We start from the raw sequence: 20,924 nt of genomic DNA, 5'->3' as shown, positions 1-20,924 counted from the left end.
AAAAAGCGCGCCCGAAAAGCGCCCGAAAGAAAGCGCGCCCGAAGAAAGAAAGCGCGCCCGAAAGAAAAGCGCGCCCCGAAGAAAGCGGCGCCCGAAAGAAAGCGCGCCCGAAAGAAAGCGCGCCCGAAAGCGCGCCCGAAAGAAAGAAGCGCCGCGAAAGCGGCGCCCGAAAGCGCGCCCGAAGAAAGCGAAGAAAGCGCGCCCGAAAGAAAGCGCGCCCGAAGAAAGAGAAAGCGGCGCCCGAAAGCGCGCCCGAAAAAGCGGCGCCCGAAAAAAGCAGCGCCCGAAAGAAAGCGGCGCCCAGCAGCGCCCGAAGAAAAGCGCGCCCGAAAAAGAAAGCGCGCCCGAAAAGCGCGCCCGAAGCGGCAGCGCCCGAAAGCGAAAGCGCGCCCGAAAAAAAGCGCGCCCGAAAGCGCGCGCCCGAAGAAAGCGCGCCCGAAAAAAGCGCGCCCGAAAGCGCGCCCGAAAGCGCGCCCGAAAAAGCGCGCCCAGCGCCCGAAAGCCCGAAGCGCCCGCGCGCCCGAAGAAAGCGCGAAAGCGCCCCGAAAAAAAGCGCCCGAAGAAAAGCGCGCCCGAAAGAAAGCGGCGCGCCCGAAAGCGGCGCCCGAAAAAGCGGCGCCCGAAAGCAGCGCGCCCGAAGAAAGAAAGCGGCGCCCGAAAGAAAGCGCGGCGCCCGAAAGAAGAAAGCGGCGCCCGAAAGCGCGCCCGAAAAGAAAGCGGCGCCCGAAAAGAAAACGGCGCCCGAAAAAAGCGGCGCCCGAAAAAAGAAAGCGCCCGAAAGCGCGCGAAAAAGCGGCAGCGCCCGAAAGAAAGCGGCGCCCGAAAGCGGCAGCGCCCGAAAGCGGCGGCAAGCGCCCGAAGCAGAAAGCGGCGCCCGAAAGAAAGCGCGCCCGAAAGAAAGCGGCGCCCGAAAGCGCCCGAAGAAAGCGGCGCGCCCGAAGCCGCCCGAAAAGCGGCAGCGCCCGAAAAAAGCGGCGCGAAAGCGCGCCCGAAAAAGAAAGCGGCGCCCGAAAGAAAGCGCGCCCGAAAGCAGCGCCCGAAAGAAAAGCGCGGCGCGCCGAAAGAAAGCGCGCCCGAAAGCGAGCGCCCGAAAGCGCGCCCGAAGAAAAGCGAGCGCCCGAAGAAAGCGTCGCCCGAAGAAAGCGCGCCCGAAAGCGCGCCCGAAAAAGCGCCCGAAGAAAGCGCGCCCGAAAAAGAAAGCGGCGCCCGAAAAGCGCCCGAAAGAAAAGCGCGCCCGAAGAAAGAAAGCGCGCCCGAAAGCGCCCGAAAAAGCGCGCCCGAAGAAAGCGCGCCCGAAGAAAGCGCCCGAAAGCGAGCCCGAAAGAAAGCGCGCCCGAAAGCGAAAGCGCGCCCTGAAAGCGAAAGCGGCGCCCGAAAGCAGCGCCCGAAAGCGCGCCCGAAGAAAGCGGCGCCGAGCGCCCGAGCGCCCCGAAAGAAAGCGGCGCCCGAAAAGAAAGCGCGCGAAAGCGGCGCCCGAAGAAAGCGGCGCGCCCGAAAGAAAGCGCGCCCGAAGAAAGCGCGCCCGAAGAAGCGCCCGAAGCGGCGCCCGAAGAAAAGCGCGCCCGAAAAGAAAGCGCCCGAAAGCGAAAAAAGCGAAGAAAGCGGCGCCCGAAGAAAGCGGCGCCCGAAGAAAGCGCGCCCGAAAGCGGCGCCCGAAAAGAAAGCGGCGCCCGAAAGAAAGCGCGCCCGAAGAAAGAAAGCGGCGCCCGAAAGAAAGCGGCGCCCGAAAAGAAAAGCGCGCCCGAAGAGAAAGCCCCAAGAAAGCGGCAGCGCCCGAAAGAAGCGCGCCCGAAGAAAGCGGCGCCCGAAAGAAAGAAAGCGAAGCGCCCGAAAAAAGCGGCGCCCGAAGAAAGAAAGCGCGCCGAAAAGCGGCGCCCGAAAGAAAAAAGCAGCGCCCGAAGAAAGAAAGCGGCGCGCCCGAAAGAAAGCGGCAGCGCCCGAGAAGCGCGCCGAAAGCAGCGCCCGAAAGCGGCGCCCGAAAAAGCGGCAGCGCCCGAAAGAAAGCGGCGCCCGAAAAGCGCCCGAAAAAGCGCGCCCGAAGAAAGCGCGCCCGAAAAGCGCGCCCGAAAGCGCGCCCGAAAAAAAAGCGCGCCCGAAAAAGAAAGCGGCGCCCGAAAGCGGCGCCCGAAAGCGCGCCCGAAAAAGCGGCGCCCGAAAAGCAGCGCCCGAAAGAAAAGCAGCGCCCGAAAAAGCGGCGCCCGAAAGAAAAGCGCGCCCGAAAAAGCAGCGCCCGAAAGCGGCGCGCCCGAAGAAAAGAAAGCGCGCCCGAAAAAAAGCGCGCCCGAAAGAAAGCGGCGCCCGAAAAAAAGCGCGCCCGAAAGAAAAAGCGCGCCCCGAAAGCGCCCGAGCGCCCGAAAAGCGGCGCCCGAAGAAAGAAAGCGGCGCCCGAAGAAAGAAAGCGCCAGCGCCCGAAAAAGCAGCGCCCGAAAGCGCGCCCGAAAGAAGCGCGCCCGAAAGAAAGCGGCGCCCGAAAGCGCGCGCGAAAAGCAGCGCCCGAAGAAAGCGAGCGCCCGAAAGAAAGCGCGCCCGAAGAAAAGCGCGCCCGAAAGAAAGCGGCGCCCGAAAGAAAGCGGCGCCCGAAAGAAAAGCGGCGCCCGAAAAGAAAGCGCGCCCGAAGAAAGCGCGCCCGAAAGCGAAAGCGCGCCGAAAGCGCGCCCGAAAGAAGAAAGGCGCCCGAAAGCGCGCCCGAAAGAAAGCGGCGCCCCGAAAACAGCGCCCGAAAGCGGCGCCCGAAGAAAGCGGCGCCCGAAAGAAAGCGGCGCAGCGCCCGAAAAAAAGCGCGCCCGAAAAAGCGAAGCGGCGCCCGAAAGCGCGCCCGAAAGCGGCGCCCGAAAGAAAGCGCGCCCGAAGCGCAGCGCCCGAAAAAGAAAGCGGCGCCCGAAAAAGCGCGCCCGAAGCAGCGCCCGAAGAAAGCGGCGCCCGAAAGAAAGCGCCCGAAAGCGCGCCCGAAAAGCGCGGCGCCCGAAAGAAAGCGCGAAAGCGCGCCCGAAGAAAGCGAGCGCCCGAAGAAAAAGCGGCGCCCGAAGAAAAAGCGCCGCGGCTCCCGAAAAAGAAGAAAAAGCGGCAGCGCCCGAAAAAGCGGCGCCCGAAAAGAAAGCGGCGCCCGAAGAAAGCGGCGCCCGAAGAAAAGCGCGCCCGAAAAAGAAAAAAAGAAAGCGCGCCCAGAAAGCGCGCCGAAAGCGCGCCCGAAAGCGCGCCGCCCGAAGAAAGCGGCGCGCCCGAAAGCGCGCCGCCCGAAAGAAAAGCGGCGCCCGAAAGAAAGCGGCGCCCGAAAGAAAGCGGCAGCGCCCGAAAGAAAAGCAGCGCCCGAAAGCAGCGCCCGAAAAAACGCGCCCGAAAGCGGCGCCCGAAAAAGCAGCGCCCGAAAGCGCGCCCGAAAGCGGCGCGCCCGAAAGAAAGCGAGCGCCCGAAAGAAAGCGCGCCGAAAGCGGCGCCCGAAAGCGCGCCCGAAAGAAAGCGGCGCCCGAAAAGCGGCGCCCGAAAGCGAAGCGCGCCCGAAAAAAGCGCGCCAGCGGCGCCCGAAAGAAAAGCAGCGCCCGAAAAGCGCGCCCGAAAAAGAAAGCGCGCCCGAAAAGCGCGCCGAAGAAAGCGGCGCCCGAAAGAAAGCGGCGCGCCCGAAAGAAAGCGCGCCCGAAAAAGCGGCGCCCGAAAGCGGCGCCCGAAAAGAAGCAGCGCCCGAAAGAAAGCGAAAAAAGCGCGCCCGAAAAAGCAGCGCCCGAAAGAAAGCGGCGCGCCCGAAGAAAAAGCGGCGCCCGAAAGCGGCGCCCGAAGAAAGCGCGCCCGAAGAAAAGCGGCGCCCGAAGAAAGAAAGCGCCGCGCCCGAAAAAGCGCGCGCCGAAGAAAGCGGCGCCCGAAGAAAGCGGCAGCGCCCGAAAGAGAAAGCGGCGCCCGAAGCGCGCCCGAAAGCGGCGCCCGAAAGCGCGCCCGAAAAAAGAAAGCGCGCCCGAAAGAAAGCGCGCCCGAAAAGCGCGCCCGAAGAAAGCGGCGCCCGAAAGAAAGCGGCGCCCGAAAAGCGCGCCCGAAAGAAAGCGGCGCCCGAAGAAAGCGGCGCCCGAAAAAAAAAAGCGCGCCCGAAAGAAAGCGGCGCCCGAAGAAAGCGGCGCCCGAAAGAAGCGCGCCCGAAAAAAAAGCGGCGCCCGAAAAAGCGCGCCCGAAAGAAAGCGCCGCGAAAGAAAGCGCGCCCGAAAGCGCGCCGAAAGAAAGCGGCGCCCCCGAAAGAAAGCGCGCCCGAAAGAAAGCGCAGCGAAGAAAAGCGCCCGAAGAAAGCGCGCCCGAAAAAGCAGCGCCCGAAAGCGCGCCCGAAAAAAAGCGCCCGAAAGCAGCGCCCGAAAGCAGCGCCCCGAAAAAGCGCCCGAAAAGCGCGCCCGAAGAAAGCGGCGCCCGAAAGAAAGCGCGCCCGAAAGAAAGCGCGCCCGAAAGAAAAAAGCGGCGCCCGAAAGAAAAAGCGCGCCCGAAAGAAAGCGCGCCCGAAAGCAAAAAAGCGGCGCCCGAAAAGCGGCGCCCGAAAGAAAGCAGCGCCCGAAAGAAAAGCAGCGCCCGAAAAGCGGCGCCCGAAGAAGCGCCGAAAGCAGCGCCCGAAAAAGCGCGCCCGAAAGCGGCAGCGCCCGAAAGCAGCGCCCGAAGAAAAAGCGCCCGAAGAAAGCGGCGCCCGAAAGCGGCGCCCGAAGAAAGCGGCGCCCGAAAAGAGCGGCGCCCGAAAAAGCGGCGCCCGAAAGAAGAAAGCGCCCGAAGAAAGCGCGCCCGAAAGCGGCGCCCGAAAAAGCAGCGCCCGAAAGCGCGCCCCGAAAAGCAGCGCCCGAAAGCGCGCCCGAAGAAAGCGCGCCCGAAGAAAGCGGCGCCCGAAAGCGCGCCCGAAGAAAGCGAAAGCGCGCGAAAAAGCGGCGCCCGAAGAAAGCGGCGCCCGAAAGAAAAGCGAAAGAGCGGCGCCCGAAAGCGCGCCCGAAAGCGAGCGCCCCGAAAGAAAAAGCGGCGCCCGAAAGCGGCGCCCGAAAGAAAGCGCGCCCGAAGAAGAAAGCGCGCCCGAAAAAGCGGCGCCCGAAAAGCGGCCCCGAAAGCGCCCGAAAGCGGCGCCCGAAAGAAAGCGCCCGAAAGCGGCGCCCGAAAGAAAGCAGCGCCCGAAAGAAAGCAAAGCGGCGCGAAAGAAAAAAAAGCGCGCCCGAAAGAAAGCAGCGCCCGAAGAAAGAAAAGCAGCGCCCGAAAAAGCGGCGCCCGAAAGCGAGCGCCGCGAAAAGCAAAGCGCGCCCCGAAAAAAGCGCGCCCGAAAGAAAAGCGCGCCCGAAAGAAAGCGCGCCCGAAAGCGGCGCCCGAAAGCGGCGCCCGAAGAAAGCGCGCCCGCGCGCCCGAAAAGCGCGCCCGAAAAAGCGCGCCCGAAAAAGCGCGCCCGAAAGAAAAAGCGGCGCGCCCGAAAGAAAGCGGCGCCCGAAAAAGCGGCGCCCGAAAGAAAGCGGCGCCCGAAAGCGGCGGCGCCCGAAAAAGCGCGCCCGAAAAGCGGCGCCAGCGCCCGAAAGAAAGCGGCGCCCGAAAGCGCCCGAAAGCGCGCCGAAGAAAGCAGCGCCCGAAAAAGCGCGCCCGAAAGAAAGCGGCGCCCGAAAAAGCGGCGCCCGAAAAAAAAGCGCGCCCGAAGAAAGCAGCGCCCGAAAAAAGCGAAGCGCCCGAAAGCGCGCGAGAAAGCAGAAAGCGCCCCGAAAAAGCGCGCCCGAGCGCCCCCAGAAAGCGCGCCCGAAAAGCGAGAGCGCCCGAAGAGAAAGCGCGCCCGAAAAGAAAGCGCGCCCGAAAGAAAAGCGGCGCCCGAAGAAAGCGAGCGCCCGAAAGCGGCGCCCGAAGAAAGCGGCGGCGCCCGAAGAAAGCGCGCCCGAAAGCGAAGCGCCCGAAAGAAAAGCGCGCCCGAAGAAAAGCGCGGCGCGAAAAAGCAGCGCCCGAAGAAAAGCGCGCCCGAAAGAAAAGCGGCGCCCGAAGAAAACGGCGCCCGAAAGAAAAGCGGCGCGCCCGAAAAGAAAAGCGCCCGAAAAAAGCGCGCCCGAAAAGCGCGCCCGAAAAAGAAAGCGCCCCAAAGAAAAAGCGGCGCCCGAAAAAAAAGCGGCGCGCCCGAAAGAAAGCGAGCGCCCGAAAGAAAGCGGCGCCCGAAAGCGCGCCCGAAAGCGCGCCCGAAGAAAGCAGCGCCCGAAAAACGCGCCCGAAAGAAAAGCGCGCCCGAAGAAAGCGGCGCCCGAAAAGCAGCGCCCGAAAAAGCGGCGCCCGAAAGCAGCGCCCGAAAAAGCACGCGCCCGAAGAAAGCGCCCGAAAGCGCGCCCGAAGAAGCGCGCCGGCGCCCGAAAGCGGCGCCCGAAGAAAGAAAAAAGCGGCGCCCGAAGCGCGCCCGAAGAAAGCGGCGCCCGAAAGCGGCGCCCGAAAAAGCGCGCCCGAAGAAAGCGGCGCCCGAAAAGAAAGCGGCGCCCGAAGAAAGCGAAAGCGCCCGAAAGCGCCCAGCAAGCGCGCCGAAGCGGCGCCCGAAAGAAAGCCCGAAAGCGGCGCCCGAAAGAAAGCGGCGCGCCCGAAAGAAAGCGCGCCCGAAAGCAGCGCCCGAAAGCGCGCCCGAAAGAAAGCGCGCCGAAGAAGAAAGCGCGCCCAGCGCGCCCAGAAGCGCCGCCCCAAGAAAAGCGAGCGCGCCGAAAAAAGCGCGCCCGAAAGCCCGAAAGCGCGCCCGAAAGAAAGCGGCGCCCGAAAGAAAGGAAGCGGCGCCCAGAAGCAGCGCCAAAGCAGCGCCCGAAAGCGCGCCCGAAAGAAAGCGCGCCCGAGCAGCGCCCGCCCAAGCGCGCCCGAAAGAAAGCGAAAGCGCGCCCGAAAGCGGCGCCCGAAAGAAAGCGCGCCCGAAAGAAAGCGGCGCCCGAAAGCCGCCCGAAAGCAGCGCCCGAAAGCGGCAGCTCGAAAGCGAAAGCGCCCGAAAGCGACGCGAAGAAAAGCGGCCCGAAAGCGCCCGAAAAAGCGCGCGAAAGAAAGAAAGCAGCGCCCGAAAGAAAAAGCGGCGCCCGAAGAAAGCGCGCCCGAAAGCGCCCGAAAGAAAGCGGGCGCCCGAAAGAAAGCGCGCCCGAAGAAAGCGGCGCCCGAAAGAAAGCGCGCCCGAAAGCGCGAAAGCGCGCCCGAAGAAAGCGCCCGAAAGAAGCGCGCCCAGAAAGCAGCGCCCGAAAAGAAGCGCCCGAAGCGGCGCCCGAAAGAAAGGCAGCGCCCGAAAAGCGGCGCGCCCGAAGAAGCGCCCGAAGAAAGCGGCGCCCGAAAAAAGCGGCGCCCGAAAGAAAGCGGCGCCCGAAAGCGCGCCCGAAAAGAAAAAGCGCCCAAAGCGAAAGCGCGCCCGAAGAAAAGCGCGCCCGAAAGAAAAGCGCGCCCGAAAGAAAGCGGCGCCCGAAGAAAGCGGCGCCCGAAAAAGAGAAAGCGGCGCCCGAAAGAAAGAAAGCGGCGCGCCCGAAAAAGCATGAAAGCGGCGCCCGAGAAGAAAGCGGCGCCCGAAAGAAAAAGCGGCGCCCGAAAGAAAGCGGCGCCCGAAAAGAAAAAAGCGCGCCCGAAAAAAGCGGCGCCCGAAAGCGAAGCGGCGCCCGAAAAGAAAGCGGCGCCCGAAAGAAAGCGGCGCCCGAAGAAAAGCGCGCCCGAAAAAAAGCGCGCCCGAAAGCGCGAAAGCGGCGCGCCCGAAAGAAAGCGGCAAGAAAAGCGCCGAAGAAAGCGCGCCCGAAAGAAAGCGCGCCCGAAAAAAGAAAGCGCCCCGAAAGCGAGCGCCCGAAAGAAAAGCGCGCCCGAAAGAAAGCGGCGAAGAAAGAAAAAGCGGCCCGAAAGAAAGCGGCGCCCGAAGAAAGCGCCCCGAAGCAGCGCGCCGAAAGAAAGCGCGCCCGAAAGCAGCGCCCGAAAGCGCGCGAAAGAAAAGCAGCAGCGCCCGAAGAAAGCAGCGCCCGAAAGCGCGCCCGAAAAAAGCGCCCCGAAAGAAAGAAGCGCCCGAAAGCGCCCGAAAAAAGCGCGAAAAAGCCAAGCGGCGCCCGAAAGCAAGCGCCCGAAAAACAGCGCCCGAAAAGCAGCGCCCGAAAGAAAGCGCGCCCGAAAAAGCGAAAGCGGCGCGCCCGAAAAAGCGGCGCCCGAAAGAAAGCGGCGCCCGAAGAAAGCAGCGCCCGAAAAAGCAGCGCCCGAAAAAGCGGCGCGCCCGAAAGAAAGAAAAGCGCGCCCGAAAAAGCGGCGCCCGAAAAAGAAAGCGCGCCCGAAAGCGGCGCCCGAAAAGAAAGCGGCGCCCGAAAAAGAAAGCGGCGCCCGAAAAAAGAAAGCGGCGCCCGAAAAAGCGCGCCCGAAAGAAAGCGGCGCCCGAAAGAAAGCGGCGCCCGAAAGAAAGCGGCGCCCGAAAGCAAGAAAGCGGCGCCCGAAAAGCGCCCTAGAGCGCCCGAAAAGAAAGCGGCGCCCGAAAGAAAGAAAGCGGCGCCCGAAAAAGAAAGCGCGCCCGAAGAAAGCGGCGCCCGAAAGCGAGGAAAGCGCGAAAAGCGCGCCCAAAAAGCGCCGAAAACGAAAGCGGCCCGAAAAAGCGCGCCCGAAGAAAGCGGCCCGAAAGCGCGCGCCCGAGAAAGCGCGCCGATGCAGCGCGCCCGAAAGAAGCGAAAGCAGCGCACGAGCGCACAGCAGCGGCAGCGAGAAAGAGCGCCCGAAAGCAGCGCCCGAAAGAAAAAGCGAAGAAAAAGCGAAGCGAAAGAAAGCGGCGGAAGCGAGCGAAAGCGAGAAAAAGCGAGCCCGAGAAGCGAGCGAAAAAGAAAAGCGCGAGAAGAAGCGAAGGCGAGCCCGAAGAAACGAGCGAGAAAGCGGCGCCCGAAAGCGCGCCCGCCGAAAAAGCGAAGCAGCGCCCGAAAGCGGCGCCGAGAGAAAGCAGCGCCCGAAGAAAGCGCGCCGAGAAGAGCGCCCGAAAGCGAGCGCCCGAAAGAGAGAGAGAGAGAGCGGCGAGAGAGAGGAGAGAGAAAGCGAGAGAGAGAGAGAGAGCGGCGAGCGAAAGCGAGCGAGAAGAAGGCGGCGAGCGAGAAAGCAGCGAGCGAGCGAAGCGAGCGAAGAAAGCGAGCGAGAAAAGCGAGAAAGCGAAGAAAAGCAACGAAGAAAGCGAGCGAGAAAGCGAGCGAAAGAAAAGCGAGCGAAAAGCGAAGCGAGAGAAGCGAGCGAGGAAAGCGAGCGAGAGCGAGAAAGCGAGCGAAGAAAAAGCAGCGAGCGAGAAAGCCGAAAAGCGAGCGAAAAAGAAAGCGAAAGCGAGCGAAGAAAAGCGAAAGCGAGCGAAAGCGAAAACCGAAGAAAGCGAGCGAAAGAAGAGCGAGCGAAAACGAAAGCGAGCGAAGAAAGAAAGCGAAACGAAGAGAAAGCGACGAAGAAAGCGAGCGAGAGAAAGCGACGAGACGAAAGAAAACGAGAGAGAGAGAAAGCGAGAGAGAGGAAAACGAAGAAAACCGAGAGAGAGAAAGCGAAGAAAGCGAGAGAAAGAAAGAAAACGAAGAGAAAACCGAAGAAAGCGAGAAGAGAGAAAGCGAAACGAAGAAAGACGAAGAAAACGAGAAAGAAAACGAGAAAACGAAGAGCGAAAGAAAACGAAGAAAGAAAGCGAAAACGAAAAAGCGAAGAAAACGAAGAAAAGCGAAGAAACGAAGAAAGCGAAAAACGAAGAGAAAGCAAAGAAAACGAGAAAGCGAAGAAAACGAAGAAAACGAAAGCGAAGAAAGCGAAGAGAAACGAAGAAAGCGAAGCGAAAGCGAAGAAGAAAGCGAAGCGAAGAAAGCAAAGAGCGAAAGCGAAAACGAAGAAAGCGAAAAAGCGAAACGAAGAAAGCGAAGCGAAAACGAAAGCGAAGAAAGCGAAACGAAGAAAAGCGAAAGCGAAGCGAAGAAAACGAAGAAAGCGAAAAACGAAGAGCAAACGAAAGAGCGAACGAAAAGCGAAGAAAGCGAAGAGAAGAGAGCGAGCGAGCGAGCCGAGAGAGAGCGAGCGAGCGGCGAGAGAGAGCGAGCGAGCGAGAGAGCCGAGAGAGAGAGCGAGAGAGAGAGCGAGCGAGCGAGCGAGCCGTTAGAGAGAGCGAGCGAGCGAGCCGTTAGCCGTTAGAGCGAGCGAGCGAGCGAGCGAGCCGTTAGAGAGAGCGAGCGAGCGAGCCGTTAGAGAGAGCGAGCGAGCGAGCCGTTAGAGAGCGAGCGAGCGAGCGTTAGAGAGCGAGCGAGCCGTTAGAGAGAGCGAGCGAGCGAGCGAGCCGTTAGAGAGAGCGAGCGAGCGAGCGAGCCGTTAGAGAGAGCGAGCGAGCGAGCGAGCTGTTAGAGAGAGCGAGCGAGCGAGCGAGCCGTTAGAGAGAGCGAGCGAGCGAGCGAGCCGTTAGAGAGAGCGAGCGAGCGAGCCGTTAGAGAGAGCGAGCGAGCGAGCGAGCCGTTAGAGAGAGCGAGCGAGCGAGCGAGCCGTTAGAGAGCGAGCGAGCGAGCGAGCGAGCCGTAGAGAGAGCGAGCGAGCGAGCCGTTAGAGAGAGCGAGCGAGCGAGCCGTTAGAGAGAGCGAGCGAGCGAGCCGTTAGAGAGAGCGAGCGAGCGAGCCGTTAGAGAGAGCGAGCGAGCGAGCCGTTAGAGAGAGCGAGCGAGCGAGCCGTTAGAGAGAGCGAGCGAGCGAGCCGTTAGAGAGAGAGCGAGCGAGCGAGCCGAGAGAGAGCGCGAGCGAGCCGAGAGAGAGAGCGAGCGAGCCGAGAGAGAGAGAGAGCGAGCCGAGAGAGAGAGAGAGCGAGCCGAGAGAGAGAGAGAGCGAGCCGAGAGAGAGAGAGAGCGAGCGAGCCGAGAGAGAGAGAGAGCGAGCGAGCCGAGAGAGAGAGAGCGAGCGAGCCGAGAGAGAGAGAGAGCGAGCGAGCCGAGAGAGAGAGAGAGCGAGCGAGCCGAGAGAGAGCCGAGAGAGAGAGAGCGAGCGAGCGAGCCGAGAGAGAGAGCGAGCCGAGAGAGAGAGCGAGCCGAGAGAGCGAGCGAGCCGAGAGAGAGAGAGAGCGAGCCGAGAGAGAGAGAGAGCGAGCCGAGAGAGAGAGAGAGCGAGCCGAGAGAGAGAGAGAGCGAGCGAGCCGAGAGAGAGAGAGAGAGCGAGCGAGCGAGCGAGCCGAGAGAGAGAGAGAGAGCGAGCGAGCCGAGCCGAGAGAGAGAGAGAGCGAGCGAGCCGAGGGAGAGAGAGAGAAAGCGAGCCGAGCGAGAGCGAGCGAGCCGAGCGAGAGAGGTGTGTGTGTGTGTGTGTGTGTGTGTGTGTGTGTGTGTGTGTGTGTGTGTGTGTGTGTGTGTGTGTGTGTGTGTGTGTGTGTGTGTGTGTGTGTGTGTGTGTGTGTGTGTGTGTGTGTATATGTGTGTGTAAAGATGTTACAAATGTCATATTATATATATATATATATATATATATATATATATATATATATATATATATATATATAATATGACATTTGTAACATCTTTACTGTTTTGAAACTTCTGTATGTGTAATGTTTACTGTTAATGTTTACTGTTGTTTTTCACTTTATATATTCACTTTGTATGTTGTCTACCTCACTTGCTTTGGCAATGTTAACACATGTTTCCCATGCCAATAAAGCCCTTGAATTGAATTGAGAGCGAGAGTGAGCCATTCTCTGCTGAATTGTTCAGTTGTGCTGAAGGCAGAGCCACTAGATGCCTGAACACAGACTCCACCCACTGCTGTCATTCACCAGACTGGTCACTGATCACAGGGAGAGGGGGAGGGTGACCTCTGCGCGAGGCCAAACAACAACCCAGATATGTTATGTAGTCAGGCTAAGCAACATGGGAGAGAGAGGAGGCCAGTGCTGCATCTCCTTCTCTGCTCGGTGACGGGCATGTTGTGTTTCCAGCTAACATGGGAACTTCCATAGAGCCTGATTCCATCTTTCACAGCGAGAAAACGGACAAACTAAAATAGAAAAACACTTACATTTTCTCGAAAGACAGAAACGTCAACAAACTTAAAACCCCTTAGGTCCAGTCTTAAGAGGCTAATTTCACATGTTAGATTAAGTAGCTGTGTAGTGTGTAAAGCAGCCACTAGCATTGCCATACTGCTTCAGTCTCCTGCTTCCATCCCAGTTCCATTCACACTCGAATGTATTCCACTTACAGATTACTTCACTAAATCCATCCAGCTAAACTCCAGGCCATTCGTCTACTCGACAGTCTTTTTATACAACGGCAGTCCCCAATATATATGGAATAGGGTGCCATTTCAGGCACAGCCCAAGAGAAGCAGAAAGTCGGGGGAAGTGGAGGTTGTTAGTGTGCTATGATGTCACCAGGCAGTCAGTAAGGTCATGTAACCGAACTGCTATCTGGAGGCTGGGCTGTGACCGGGTCAGAGACGGTATTGGAACAGGGTCTGGGTCCTGGAGGAGTTCACCGGCTCTCAATGAACCCAGTCTCTCTCCATTTCCCCGTGGCTTTCTTACTCCCTCTTTCGCTAGCTCATCCACTCACCGCCTGTCAAGCTTCCTGTTCTCAGTCCCCTGTACACAAAGAGGATCTCTCTCTCTCTCTCACACACACACACACACACACACACACACACACACACACACACACACACACACACACACACACAAGGGGGGGAGAAATACCAGTATTTTTTGTTGCTGCATCTCGGGCTGCCATGGTAACCATACTCCACATGCGTTTCCACATCAGTGCAGACACCGCCCCTCCCCCTCCTCCCCGTGAGCCAGCCAGGGTCATGGTGCAGTCAGCTACTATGTAGAGGAGCTGTCATTGTTACAGGAAGCTCAAACAGACCAAAGCCTTCCTCCCTCCCATCTCTGCACACACACGCTTTAATTACACACACAGCCACCGGTGACACACACACAGCAGAGGTAAAAACCTTGAAGCGTTCAGCAGTGTTTGTTTACATCAGTCATAGTGAATACTACAGTGAATACTACACGTACCTCCCGTTACTACGCGTACCTCCCGTTACTACGCGTACCTCCCGTTACTACGCGTAATGTGTGTCTCTGATCTCCTTAGAAGAGGTGAAATGACTTTTCCCATGTCCCCATTTCACTATCAAACAGCATCTCACATGATTTCACTTCCATTGATTTCTCCCCACTGATCCACCAGCTGGACCCATACAATCACAGTAGTACCATGAAGACTGCAGACGTTTTACAGGTTTAATATCACAACAACTATCTATTTTCAGATATGCCTTTCTGTGAGTATGTGGCTCCACCTTCGGACACCAGCATTAGGCCGGGGTGACGCTTCATGGTCAGGGTAGAGGGTACGGGATGTCCCCTGGGTACAGGGTGACCCTTCATGGTCAGGGTAGAGGGTACGGGATGTCCCCTGGGTACAGGGTGACACTTCATGGTCAGGGTAGAGGGTATGGGATGTCCCCCTTGTACAGGGACGGGGGAAGGGTGTTTTGGGTAGGCCAGGGTGGGTGTAGAGAGAAACACAGCCCCAGCTCTGGGTTGGCTAGGCTGAGCTCCACCATAAGGGGGCACTCCCATCCCACAGTGGAGAAAGAGAGGAAGAGAAGAAGAGGCAGGCCCCAGCCTCATACAGCACAGCAGCCATTACCATTACAGAAACACAAGTCTACAGCAAGAGAAACTCATTCAACCAAATGGTAGCAGTACAATACAAAGCCAACCACACGCTATACAATCCACCACAACACATTACTGAGGCATCCACCTAAACAATCGTTAAAAATACAAATATTCAAGCAGGGGATACTTGATTACGTCAACATGCAATTAAATTTAAAATCATCCCGGTCCCTAGTTTCTGCCCTGAGGGCAGGTAAGGTAGCAGGGCCGGTAACGCCCAAACCGAGGTGCTGATCTCTCCTCTAGACAAGGCTACTCTGAATCCCTAATACTCTAAAAAGGTATGTTCCCACTCCAGACCTAGTCCCTTTCCAGCCCCATCTCCCCCGAGACCACCACTAGTCTGCTACTTAATACAGGAGACCATATGGGGATTGTAATTCATGGACAAGGTTGAGGAGGAACGTGGGAAGGGGACATCGTATGAAAAGATAACAGATTGCTATTAAAACTGTTTTGGTTTCTTTTTCAAACAGCATAATAAACAAAATTGCTCAGCTTTTCTTTTCTGATTTCTGATGATTATGCTTAGAGCACGGATGGGTCATGTTTATTCCTGAAATAAATAGTCTACCTGAGTAGATATGTTTGTAAACATTTGCCTAATTGAGGCTCTCGACTGGCAAGTCACACACACACACACACAGCAGCAACCTGTGTGCAATACAGAGCAGAGAGAGAGAGGTCTGATTGCTGTCAATAATGGGGCTAGGGTGTGTGTGTGTGTGTGGGGGGGGCTGATCACAATGGTAGAGGAGAGTCCCAGAGCTCAGCAAAGATGCCCCAGTGAGGCAGGCAGCTGCCCAGGTCAGGGAGAGGGGTGCTGGGAGGGACCAGGGTCTGCCTAGCCTTGCCTGATACTTGGGGCTGGGAGGGAGGACCACAGCTTGTCTGCCTGATACCAGCCACCAAAGCCATACACGATACCAGAGCACCAGCTCTCAGACCAACAGGCTGAGACAGCTTCCACCCCCGAGCCATAAGACTGATAAATAGTCAATTAATGGTACCTGAACTATCTTGCACTGACCCTACTCACTCACCAGACTATTCAGAGCATGTGACAAATATAAATGGAGTCTGTCTGCCTGCCTGCCCGTCTGCCTGCTTCTCCAGAGCAACGCCCCTCCCACCGATGACAGACACCCAGGAACAACCCAAAGTAGAGAAGAGGGCACTGCCAAAGCACTTCAACTGACCGACACAACTACTGTTTCTCAGAGCAGAAAAACAAAAGGTGATTGTATCTAAAAGAGCATAACTTTCAAATCTAAATCACAAGCTGTTTTTGGGGCATCTAAATTCCCCGCCCAAGCAAACACCACATAGGAAGAGAGCAGAGAGGAGAGGACGGTGCTGCGAGACTAGCTGCGGGGGGGGGGGAGCTTATGAGAGAGAGCGTGAGAACACATGTGTGCACAACAGCAAGAGGCAGGCTGGGTCTACCAGCTCCAAAACAATTCAATGAGGCAAATCCAAACACACTTAGTCAGCAGATTGAACTTTCTCAAGTACATGAATTAAAAATCACCTATGTGCAGACGGGGGAAGGAGAGAGGGAGGCAGAATGAGATGGAGCAGAGTGGGGAGGGGGGTGAGAGAGAGAAAACGAGTAGAGAAACTGTCGCTCTCAGTCGGCCCAGGAATCTGAATAAAACACGTGGGCACAGGAAGCTCTGGCCCCAGAATAGCAACAGGAAACACGCCCAGGAAACTGAATACTGCAACGACAGGCAGAGCAGAGAAGCTGGCAAAACAAGGCTGAGGCGAGCGGCGTTTCAAAAGCTGATTGACAAGAGGGAGAAACAGAGGCGTGATTTCTCATGAAGCCAGGAACAAAACAGGGCCACGATTTGGGGCATTTTCCTGATATTTAATCCACAGAATGGTATTTTGGAGGAAGGATTGTTGATATCTAGCGGACATTTGTATCTAAAAGCATAATTGAAAAATATAAACATGAATATTGACAATATATTTTTTGAATTGTCACATTTTTCTACATATTGTTGATCATAATATTCTCTACGGGCATATTAAAAAGTCTTTAGTGAGATCTCTGATACTTTTACAGCTATGGTCCAATGTGTACGTATTACCAAGAGGGAACGTGAACATTGATCTCCACATTCTGATGGTGATTTTCAGGATGTGCAATGATGTAAAAGGAGGGCTGTGATTGGTTACATTGCCTCCTAGGCAAAAGAAGGGTTGGAGCTGGGCAGGGTTGGAGAGAAGACAAAGTGACCCGGCCTAGCTGTGCAGACTGCTCCAGAGCAGTGGCGCAACAACAAGTTGTTCTGCTGGAGAGGGGAAAGGACTTGACACAGACACTAGAAGTCATGGGGGTCTGTTTGGGAGATGAGGGTGGACCACTAAAGGCGTCTCCATGCATCCCAGCCGAAACAGTCCGGAAGAGTCTGCTCATATGACAACATTGTGTGACATTTGTTTGTTTTTGGATGTTGGTAGCCGAAGTCGACGCCTCCTCGATGGTGATTGGTCAACAGTATGGGTTCTTCAATAAAGTCTTGTCATTCAACAAGAGACGAATCGTTTCAAGTGAGAAATACTGCACCAAGCTCAAAGATCTCCTCTGCAAAAATGTCAAAATTAATTACCCAAGTTCTTGAATTATCTTAGATGAATTCTGTCTATTTTGAGGAAGAGTATACTGGCTACTGCGTCTCAAAATGAACACACCTCAAGCGAATGTATTTTAAGGGAATAAGCAAGCACACTCCTAGCTGATTTCAGCTAGGCACCAGCCGACACCTTAACGGTGACGCAAGCCACTGGAACTCCTGTGTGAAGGAATCTCAGGGCTAATTGGGCTTTCCTCTCTTACAGACACACACGCTACACAACACAGCCCCCAACACAATGACAGACACACCGAGTCCTCTATACAACACAGCCCCCAACACAATGACAGACACACCGAGTCCTCTATACAACACAGCCCCCAACACAACAACAGACACACGAGTCCTCTACACATCACAGCCCCCAACACAACAACAGACACACAAGTCTTCTACACATCACAGCCCCAAACACAACGACAGACACCGAGTCTTCTACACAACACAGCCCCCAACACAATGACAGACACACCGAGTCCTCTATACAACACAGCCCCCAACACAACAACAGACACACGAGTCCTCTACACATCACAGCCCCCAACACAACAACAGACACACAAGTCTTCTACACATCACAGCCCCAAACACAACGACAGACACTGAGTCCTCCACACAACACAGCCCCCAACACAACGACAGACACTGAGTCCTCCACACAACACAGCCCCCAACACAACGACAGACACTGAGTCCTCCACACAACACAGCTCCCAACACAACGACAGACACACAGTCCTCTACACATCACAGCCCCCAACACATCACAGCCCCCAACACAACGACAGACACACACGTACAGTGTCGTAGGGGTCATTAAGTATTCAGACCCGGTCTCTTTTTCCACATGTTGTTAAGTTACAGCCTTATTCTAAAACAGATCAGGTAATTTTTAAAATTCCTCATCAATCTACAGACAATACCCCATAATGACAAAGCGAAAACAGGTTTTTAGAAATGTAATAACATGAAAAACTGAAATACCTTATTTACATAAGTATTCAGACCCTTTGATATGAGACATTGAGCTCAGGTGCATCCTGTTTCCATTGATCATCCTTGAGATGTTTCTCCAACTTGACTGGAGGAAAGGATCACACCTGTCTATATAAGGTACCACAGTTGACAGTGCATGTCAAAGCAAAAACCAAGCCATGAGGTGGAAGGAATTGTCCGTAGAGGTCCGAGACAGGATTGTGTCGAGGCACAGATCTGGGGAAGGGAATCAAAACAAATGTCCCCAAGAGTTCCTCTGGAGATGGGAGAACCTTCCAGACGGACAACCATCTCTGCAGCACTCCACCAATCAGGCCTTTATGGTAGAGTGGCTTGACAGAAGCCACTCATCAGTAAAAGGCACATGACAGCCCGCTTTGAGTTTTCCAAAAGGCACCTAAAGGACTCAGACCATGAGAAACAAGATTCTCCGGTCTGATGAAACCAATATGGAACCATTTGGCCAGAATGCCAAGTGTCATATCTGTTTTTCATGGTTCAGGCCCCTTAGTTCCAGTGAAGGGATATTTTAACACTACAGCATACAATGACATTCCAGATGATTCTATGCTTCCAACTATGTGGCAACAGTTTGGGGAAGGCCCTTTCCTGTTTCAGCATGACAAGCATCTGTGCACTAAGCGAGGTCCATACAGAAATGGTTTGTCAAGATCAGTGTGGAAGAACTGAACTGGCCTGCACAGAGCCCTGACCTCAACCCCATTGAACACCTTTGGGATGAACTGGAATGCTGACTGCGAGCCAGACCTAATCGCCCAACATCAGTGCCCGACCTCCCTAATGCTTGTGGCTGAAAGGAGACTTGCAGCAATGTTCTGCAGCAATGTTCTGACATCTAGTGGAAAGCCTTCCCAGAAGAGTGGAGGCTGTTGTAGCAGCAATGTTCCAACATCAAATGAAAAGCCTTCCCAGAAGAGTGGAGGCTGTTATAACAGCAAAGGGGGGACCAACTCCATATTAATGCCCATGATTTTGGAATGAGATGTTTGACGATACTTTTGGTCATGTAGTGTTCATTTGAACTTGAGTACCTTGGATTAGCTGAGAGGTCATTGGTGGGAAACAGTACTCTAAGAATGTGTTCACCAGAAAGGGGAGAGGGTGTGTGTGTGTGTGTGTGTGTGTGTGTGTGTGTGTGTGTGTGTGTGTGTGTGTGTGTGTGTGTGTGTGTGTGTGTGTGTGTGTGTCTACACTGGAACAGCATCAGCTGATGCATTTCAAACAGAAAAGGGAAACGTTATTAAAAGAATTCAAGTGAAGTGAACTGAATAAACGCAGTGTGGGGAACAACACAGTATGATAAGCTTAACAGTAAGAGAGAGAGAGAGTGTGTGTAGTTCAGTTAGCTACCCGGCTGAAAACAAACAAGGAAGCAGTTCAACTCGTCCGGCTGGTTTCAGCCTCGCTGCCAGCCTGCATGCCGGCTGTTTCCCCCTTTCTCATGCTGCTTGTTGTAGTTGTTCTTCAACCAGGACTACCGTCAGTTAGGCTTCTGAGTTCCCACAGGAATACGCAGCAGACCAGAACAGACTGAGCCAGGTGCTGACAGCCCCGTCTGGATGTGCAGTGGCGGAGGTGGTGTTGCCTTGCTAAACTTAATGTCCATCATGTTATGGTGAAACCAAAACGGAAATGTCCACAGTGTGAACAATTAAGTTTTTCAAAGTCTGATTTTAAAAAGGCAGTAGATCTGAGCTATCCTAAAGCTACGTACCTGACACGATGATCACCTACCAACGTGATCTGTTCTGCTTGAGTTATCTGTTGGCATTGGCTAAGGCAACACTGGCTATATGATATGGCTGCGGCTGCCAGTGTTGCATCTGTACTGTTCTGGCTGAGGTGTTGTCTGCCTGCCTGGCTGGGTGTCTGGCTGAAAGGCAGCATGGTTAATGTTGACTAATCTGCACACTGTGTCATGTGCTCGGGGGGAAGGTAGGGGTGGGCTGGCAGTGAGCAATCTGATGGTTCAGACCTCTGCCAGATTAATGGCTCCCATAGCCAATCACACACAGCCGATGGGGGAATCCCCGGGAAACAGATAACCTCCATGGCCAATGGCTGAGCCCGGAGATAAAGAAATTAATGTATAAATACATTTTTTTTAAAGGAAACATCCTGAGGACATCCCCCACTGGCACTGAAATCTCTCTCTCCCTCCTCTCCCTATTTAAGTCATCTGCTTGCACTTCCTCACTCCCCTCCCTCCCTCTCATTAATGATGTAATGTTTCCCTGCAGACGTGTTCTCTGTCTAAACCTAGAAACAAGCACAGATAGGGTCTCCTGCTGAACCGGCGCACTCGTTCACACAGAGGTAGGAGTGAGAGTTCAAAACCCTTCATAATCATTTAGCTTAGTTTATCTATTCCCAGATTGGAAATTCTACACATTTGCTAATTAAATCTGGGTGAAATAAAAAGGTCCATTTCAAAGTGAAAAGGATCACCATGTTTTGTTGTTGGTTTCAGCATCTTTTATTTCCCTCGTGAATATGTTTTCACCTGCTTATCGAGACAGGTTGATCGTGGTTCAGTAAAGCCTTTCAGACCCACCTTTCAGACCCCACCCGCTCAAGACTCACCGTCGATAAACACGGACTTGTGTGTTCCAGCCGACCACCATGTGAATAGTCAAGGTCAACACAGCCAGCAGTCCAACAGAGAGGACTGGGCCGGAGGACGTGAATATGCTAAAATAAGGTGCTGGGAAAAGATGACTGCTGAGTGGACAACTTAAGGAGGTAGAGGTTGTTGTAGTGTGGTAGATTGTGTGTATGTACGTGTGTGTTGAGTGACAGACGGGTAGTGTGTGTTGGGAGTGCTTACTGGTAAACTAGAAGGCCGTCCCTGCATGCTGTCCTCTGTGCCACTCTTGTTGGAAGTCGTGGGCTGGTTGGAGGGGGGAGCACTGGACTGGGAGCTGAACGAGTCCTGGGAGAGCTCCTGATGAGAGAGGGAGGAAAGACGGCGAGGACAAATACATGAATGTGTGTAAAGTGAGGAACCCTGAAAGCCTGAGTAAGCTTCCCAAGCTAATGCCTAGGCCTTAGTTCAGCGGATAGGTGATGTTTTACCTGTGTCGGAGGTGGAAACCCCTGGAAGGGCGACTGCTGCTGCAGGGGAGGGGTCTGGGAGTAGGGTGAGGGCTGGCCCTGCTGAGACTGGCCCTGCTGCTGCAGGGGTGGGGTCTGGGAGTAGGGTGAGGGCTGGCCCTGCTGAGACTGGCCCTGCTGCTGCAGGGGTGGGGTCTGGGAGTAGGGTGAGGGCTGGCCCTGCTGAGACTGGCCCTGCTGCTGCAGGGGTGGGGTCTGGGAGTAGGGTGAGGGCTGGCCCTGCTGAGACTGACCCTGCTGAGACTGGCCCTGCTGCTGCAGGGGAGGGGTCTGGGAGTAGGGTGAGGGCTGGCCCTGCTGAGACTGACCCTGCTGAGACTGACCCTGCTGCTGCAGGGGAGGGGTCTGGGAGTAGGGTGAGGGCTGGCCCTGCTGAGACTGACCCTGCTGAGACTGACCCTGCTGAGACTGACCCTGCTGAGACTGACCCTGCTGCTGCAGGGGAGGGGTCTGGGAGTAGGGTGAGGGCTGGCCCTCCTGAGATTGGCCCTGCTGCTGCAGGGGAGGGGTCTGGGAGTAGGGTGAGGGCTGGCCCTGCTGAGACTGACCCTG

At 56.2% G+C, this 20,924-nt stretch overlaps 1 protein-coding gene across 2 annotated transcripts in view; it reads right to left on the bottom strand.

The window, feature by feature from the left end:
• Window positions 1-20,924, bottom strand: part of LOC124013002 (AT-rich interactive domain-containing protein 1A-like) — a 129,140-nt gene that overhangs the window by 82,103 nt on the left and 26,113 nt on the right. For both annotated transcript variants that reach the window (XM_046327107.1, XM_046327108.1), the window contains exons 3-4: window positions 20,334-20,924; window positions 20,086-20,202 (exon numbers count right to left, since the gene is read on the bottom strand). The exon at window positions 20,334-20,924 is cut by the window's right edge and continues 531 nt beyond it. In XM_046327107.1, the coding sequence (XP_046183063.1) occupies window positions 20,086-20,202; window positions 20,334-20,924 (708 nt within the window). The remainder of the gene's footprint in view (window positions 1-20,085; window positions 20,203-20,333) is intronic.

This window comes from Oncorhynchus gorbuscha, linkage group LG24, assembly GCF_021184085.1.
Source record: "Oncorhynchus gorbuscha isolate QuinsamMale2020 ecotype Even-year linkage group LG24, OgorEven_v1.0, whole genome shotgun sequence".
NCBI classification, from domain to species: Eukaryota; Metazoa; Chordata; class Actinopteri; order Salmoniformes; family Salmonidae; genus Oncorhynchus; species Oncorhynchus gorbuscha.
Note: the sequence above shows the minus strand (reverse complement) of the source record. Positions and strands in the feature narration are given on the sequence as shown.